Source organism: Emys orbicularis, chromosome 17 (genome assembly GCF_028017835.1).
Source record: "Emys orbicularis isolate rEmyOrb1 chromosome 17, rEmyOrb1.hap1, whole genome shotgun sequence".
NCBI lineage: Eukaryota > Metazoa > Chordata > Testudines > Emydidae > Emys > Emys orbicularis.
The window spans coordinates 24810254-24815829 of NC_088699.1; the positions used below are offsets into that span (position 1 = coordinate 24810254).

General features: G+C 64.4%; 1 protein-coding gene across 1 annotated transcript; it reads right to left on the reverse strand.

Annotated features, from left to right (window-relative positions):
* Positions 1–764: 764 nt before the first annotated feature.
* On the reverse strand, positions 765–4900 carry ABHD11 (abhydrolase domain containing 11). The gene is made up of 6 exons (XM_065418449.1): positions 4770–4900; positions 3458–3593; positions 3193–3366; positions 1978–2148; positions 1460–1641; positions 765–903 (listed from the first exon to the last, which is right to left on the reverse strand). Exons 1-6 carry the CDS (start codon positions 4898–4900, stop codon positions 765–767), a joined length of 933 nt encoding a protein of 310 aa, XP_065274521.1.
* Positions 4901–5576: the final 676 nt, after the last annotated feature.

Below are 5576 nucleotides of genomic sequence, written 5' to 3' on the forward strand. Positions count from 1 at the left end.
GGAGACCATGCTGCCCAATTCACTGCTGCCCCACTCCCCTTGTCTTGCCTCTGGGAGAAGGCCTGTAGGTTTAGATGCCTCCGTGCTGATTTGGCTTTATTTTAAATACTGTACAGAGTCCCAGGAAGTTATACAGAAAGGCAGTGTAAGAGTAGGCAGCGCTCTGGTTCCAGCCTCTGGTGGAGGATGGGAACCTCCAGCAAGGTTGGGGTTGCACGCTGGAATCTGGACAGATTGGACTCTGATCGCCCACCCTAGAGCTCAGAGTCCCTGAGAAACGGCCCAGTGAAGGGTCTGTGTGTGCCTGGAGGCAGCTGGGGAAGGGGGCTGGGAATGGGAACAGCCTTAAGATCCCAAAGAAAGGATTCAAGTAAGAGGGAAGAACAGGGCCAGGGAGCCCATGGGCCACTGCCCCAACACGTTGGGGATGCACATGGAAGGGCATGATGGCCTGGGGGGAGCCTCAACTCCAGATCTGCCCTGGCCCGCTGGAACAAGCACTGAGGCCAAATCACCTCCAGCTGCATGGGGTGGAGAGAGATCCTGGCCCTGGCAGTGCAGCCCTGCCTCACTCTCTGCTCTAGCCTGCCACACAGATGCATGGGTCAGATGCTGAGCCTTCCATCCCAGAGGCCCTGCTTGTGGACAGGGGCCACACCTCAGCAGTGATCTGTCCCCAAGAGGATCCCCATGTCCTTCATGTGGTGATCCAGGAGTAGGCAGTCCCGGGAATCACGCTCTCTCGGCCTGCACAGGAAGGAGCTCTATGGCAGCAGCAGGAAGTTGCAGATGGCTGTGATGAAGTCTTGGGACTTATCTGCATGGACCCAGTGGCCAGCACCTGGGATATACTGGATCTCTGCCTCGGGAAAGAGCCGCTCGATCTCTGGGTAGTCCTCGGAGCTTCAGGGGGAAAGAACGTACGGGAGAGCTGGGGCATGGGGCTTACGCTTGGATCCCCAACACGATCAGCCCAGGGCTCACACTGGGATCCCCCCCCCCCCCAAGCCAGTCAGCCCAGGGCTCACGCTGGGATCCCCCCCCCAAACACGGTCAGCCCAGGGCTCACACTGGGATCCCCCCCCCCCCCCCCCAAGCCAGTCAGCCCAGGGCTCACATTGGGATCCCCCCCCCAAGCCAGTCAGCCCAGGGCTCACATTGGGATCCCCCCCCCAAGCCAGTCAGCCCAGGGCTCACACTGGGATCCCCCCCCCCAAGCCAGTCAGCCCAGGGCTCACGCTGGGATCCCCCGCCCCCCCCACCAAACACGGTCAGCCCAGGGCTCACACTGGGATCCCCCCCCCCCCCCAAACACGGTCAGCCCAGGGCTCACGCTGGGGATACACACACCCCTCCAGCTCAGGGAGCCCAGGGCTCACTCCATCCCTCAGTACATGTGGCAGCAGAGTGAGAGGGAACAAGCTGTGGGTCTCAGAGCCACAAGAGTCCCAGGACTCACCTGACATAGGGCGAGTCAGATCCTGCTAGGAAGAGCGTGGGTCCTGGGTAAGGGGCATGGAACACAGGGAAGCCCACGATATTGGCCATATGGTGGGAAATGGCCTCCAGGTTCACCCGCCACATGTAACGGCCCTCGGCCTCCACCAGGTTGGTGAGCAGGAACTGCCTTACCGCCGACACCTGCAGCAAGGGTAAAGCATATCCATTTGTCACAGCGCACACATACATGCCAGCCAGGGATGCCCCAGGACACTCCATCACACACCCGCAGCAGCAGACCTGGCAAGCCAGGTGCCATGTGTCTGCTCCAGCACAGCAGCACCCCCTCCCCCCACCACCACGACAGATGCGCTGGCCACAGTGCCAAGCCCCAGTGTGGGCCCTGCTGAGGGTCAGACAGGCATCAGGGCCAGGACTAAGGGCATGGGGATGGAAAAGCGCCGGCTGGGGCTGGCGGCTCTGGGGCAGTGTGCTCCCACTCTGGGAGAGGGGAGGGCTCCTCGTGGGCTATCGTACCTGGATGGCTGGACGCAGCTGATCCTCTGCCAGCCGGCGTGCTGTGGAGCGGGGGATTCCATTTGGGATGCTCACTCTCCTCATGGCAGAGATGTAGGCTGGGAAATCTGTCACAGCCACGCTCTCTGTGGGACTAATGTCTACAGACACCAGGCGCTCCACGAGATCTGGCTGGGGACACAAGCGAGTGCAGGGATCTCACTCCAGCAGGAACCCTGCTCAGGGCCACAAGGATCCCGAGGAATGGTCAGAAGCCCCCCAAACAGATGCATCCCCAAGAAAGGCTAGCTCTGGGGAGGAGCTTCTACCCAAGTGCCTTCCAGCCCCGACCTGCCTGCCACTCCCCAGCGAAGATCCCAGAGCACACAATAGAGCGGACAGCGAAGGCAAAACAGGGCGTTCATATCCAGTTTTTGTTTCCATGGCAGGGAGCTGTCAGCTAGCCCTGAAATGCAGCCACCTCTGGGGTGGGACATGACACAGTAACTCTGACTGTGAGAATGCAGATTAATTCCCCGGATGAAATGGCAGGGAGTCACAGGAGACAGAACCCAGCAACCTGACTTATGACAGTGGGTGTTGGAAAATGTGAGGGACTCTTTAAGCCCACAGGCAATGAAGTCCTCATTGGAGAGAGAGCAGCTGTAGGTGCACAGCAGCCCTAGGACTATGCTGGGAGGTTGCTTCTATGAAGATGCAGAGAAGAGCCCCTGGTTCCGAACTGCCATTCCATTTCCTGTGGCGCCGTGTGCTGCCTGGGCTCTGCCATGAGAAGTGGTCAGATGGTTCCCACTCAGTTGAGGTGTGAGAAGATCCCAGCTCCCCCTAAATGGATCCCTCCTTAAGGCAGGATCCATTAGCTCCATGCGAGTAGCACTCTGGGGCAGTCATACAGAGGGAGCCTGTCCCATTGCGCTGTGCTGACTGTGAGCTGAGTGCATAGGCCAGGCCAGTGCCAGGGCCCAGAGAAAGGAACAAACTCCACCTTGCCTTCGCTCAGCCCCGCCGAGACAGCACAGGCTGGGCTTATTCCTCACAGAACAGCGACTATGACACCCCCAGTGTGCCCTCCTGCACCCCTAGGGAAGGGCGTTTGTGCTCCTTGTCAGGCCCTATGGCAGAGGAACCCATGTGGTGTGGGATGGGCAAACAGCAGCAATTGCCCCAAACTCTGCATCCTGCTGGCTGTTCCCTGGCAGCCGCACATGCACGTACCCACTGCAGCGCCAGTGTCATGGCAGTTTTGCCACCCATGCTGTGGCCAACCAAGACGCACTTGGGGATGTGCAGCCGGCGCAGGAGGCGCTGCACGTCCAGGCTCATGGCCTCGTAGCTCATGGTGGGGCTGTGCGGGCTCTCGCCATGGTTCCGCGCGTCCACTGTCAGCACCTGGCAAGGAAGAGAAGCTGCTGCAAGCTGGGCAGGGTGGGCCTGGCACTCAGGCCCTTGGCTGCCCCCCGGCCCTGCCCCTGGTGCTCACCTTGCGGCCGCTCCGCTGCACCAGGGCCCGGGCGATGGCGCGGAAGTTGCCCTTGCTGCCCAGCAGGCCGTGCAGGAAGACGAGTGGGGGCTGTGGCGCAGGCCCGTCGAACACTACGTAGGAGAGGGGCAGTGGCCTGCAAAACATGGGCACTGAACTGGGCTGGGAGCAGGACATAGGTCAGGAGCAGGACACGGGCTGGGGGCAGGACACAGCTGGGCAGGCTGGACCAGGGACATAGGATTACCATATGTCCGGGTTTTCCCAGACATGACCTCTTTTTTGGTAGTCTGCTCTCAGTCTGGGCACATTTTTCAAATAAGAAGTAGTATCTGGGATTTTTCCTTGTGGATCAGTTGCAGCTCAGAAAGAGTCGTCTCCATGCCCCGATTGGTCCCTCCCCCGCACCGCAGCTGCCGGATCCTGCCTGCCCCGGCCCAGACCGCCAGGTAAATGGCGCCACCAAGTGCCTCTCAGCTGGGCTGCCTGCCTGCGCCTCCACGACCTCAGAGCCCGGCTGGGAGGGTGACAGCGCCAGGCCCTGGCTCCCCACCCAGCAGAGGAAGAAAGCGACTCACAGGGAGGTGCTCACTGACAGGCTGGTGCCGCATCCCTGGCCTGCCCAGTAGCCCGGCCACCATGACAGGGAGCAGCACGCTGCTCAGCACCTGGAGAGTGAGGCCACAGGTCCCCCTCCAGCAGCCCCCGAAATACCCCCTCCAGCAGCCCCCGAAATACCCCCTCCAGCACCCCCTGAAATACCCCCTCCAGCAGCCCCCGAAATACCCCCTCCAGCACCCCCTGAAATACCCCCTCCAACACCCCCCAGGTCCCCCTCCAGCACCCCCCGAAATACCCCCTCCAGCAGCCCCCGAAATACCCCCTCCAACACCCCCCAGGTCCCCCTCCAGCACCCCCCGAAATACCCCCTCCAGCAGCCCCCGAAATACCCCCTCCAACACCCCCCAGGTCCCCCTCCAGCACCCCCCGAAATACCCCCTCCAGCAGCCCCCGAAATACCCCCTCCAACACCCCCCAGGTCCCCCTCCAGCACCCCCCGAAATACCCCCTCCAGCAGCCCCCGAAATACCCCCTCCAACACCCCCCAGGTCCCCCTCCAGCACCCCCCGAAATACCCCCTCCAGCAGCCCCCGAAATACCCCCTCCAGCAGCCCCTCCAGTTACTCCCCTGCCCCAGTGCCTGTTTGGGGACTTGACGTATGGGAACGCTACGGGGCAGGCCGGGCCGCCGGGCACGTGGCGGTCCGGGGGGAGGGGGAGAAATGCATTGTGGGCGGGGCGGACCGCTTACGTCACCGAAGTGCGCCCGGTCGCGCTGTGGCTGGCGGAACCGGCGACGGCGCGGTTCGGCACCCGGGGCCCTGCCGGCGGCTGCGGGACCCGGATGAGGCAGAGCCGGGGGCGGCCGAACCAGCGGAGCATCCTGGGGCGAGGCGGCGCGGGGCGGTCACCAAGGTGACCGGCCGCGCAACGCCGCCTCACGTAGGGGTGGAGCCAGCGGGACTCCCTGGGGGCGGGGCTGTCCCAGGTGCCGCCCCTCACGCTGCCAGAGCTTCCCCCGCCCGGCCCCGCCCACTGCTCCCTGCGGGAGGGGTCATGACCCCGGTGCCGCGCGCGCGCTGGCCCCAGCGGGGCGGGGCGGGGATGAGAGCGGGCCCTGGCGGAGAGCTGCTAGCGCGCGCGCTCCCGGCCGGTATCGGTCACGTGAGGCGGGTTTCGCTGGCCCAGGGCGCGGCCGCACAAGGCTCCTTTTGTTCTGCTGAGTGAACAGCGCCCGCGGGTTAGAGCAGCGCCCCCCGCCGGGCCCGGCACCGGGGGGTTAGGGCAGCGCCCCCCCGCCCCCCGTGGGGCCCGGCACCGGGGGGTTAGGGCAGCGCCCCCCCCGCCCCCCGTGGGGCCCGGGACCGGGGGGTTAGGGCAGCGCCCCCCCGCCCCCCGTGGGGCCCGGGACCGGGGGGTTAGGGCAGCGCCCCCCCGCCCCCCGTGGGGCCCGGCACCGGGGGGTTAGGGCAGCGCCCCCCCGCCCCCCGTGGGGCCCGGGACCGGGGGGGGTTAGGGGAGGCGTCCCTGCAGGGGCCAACACTGTCTCATGTTTCTC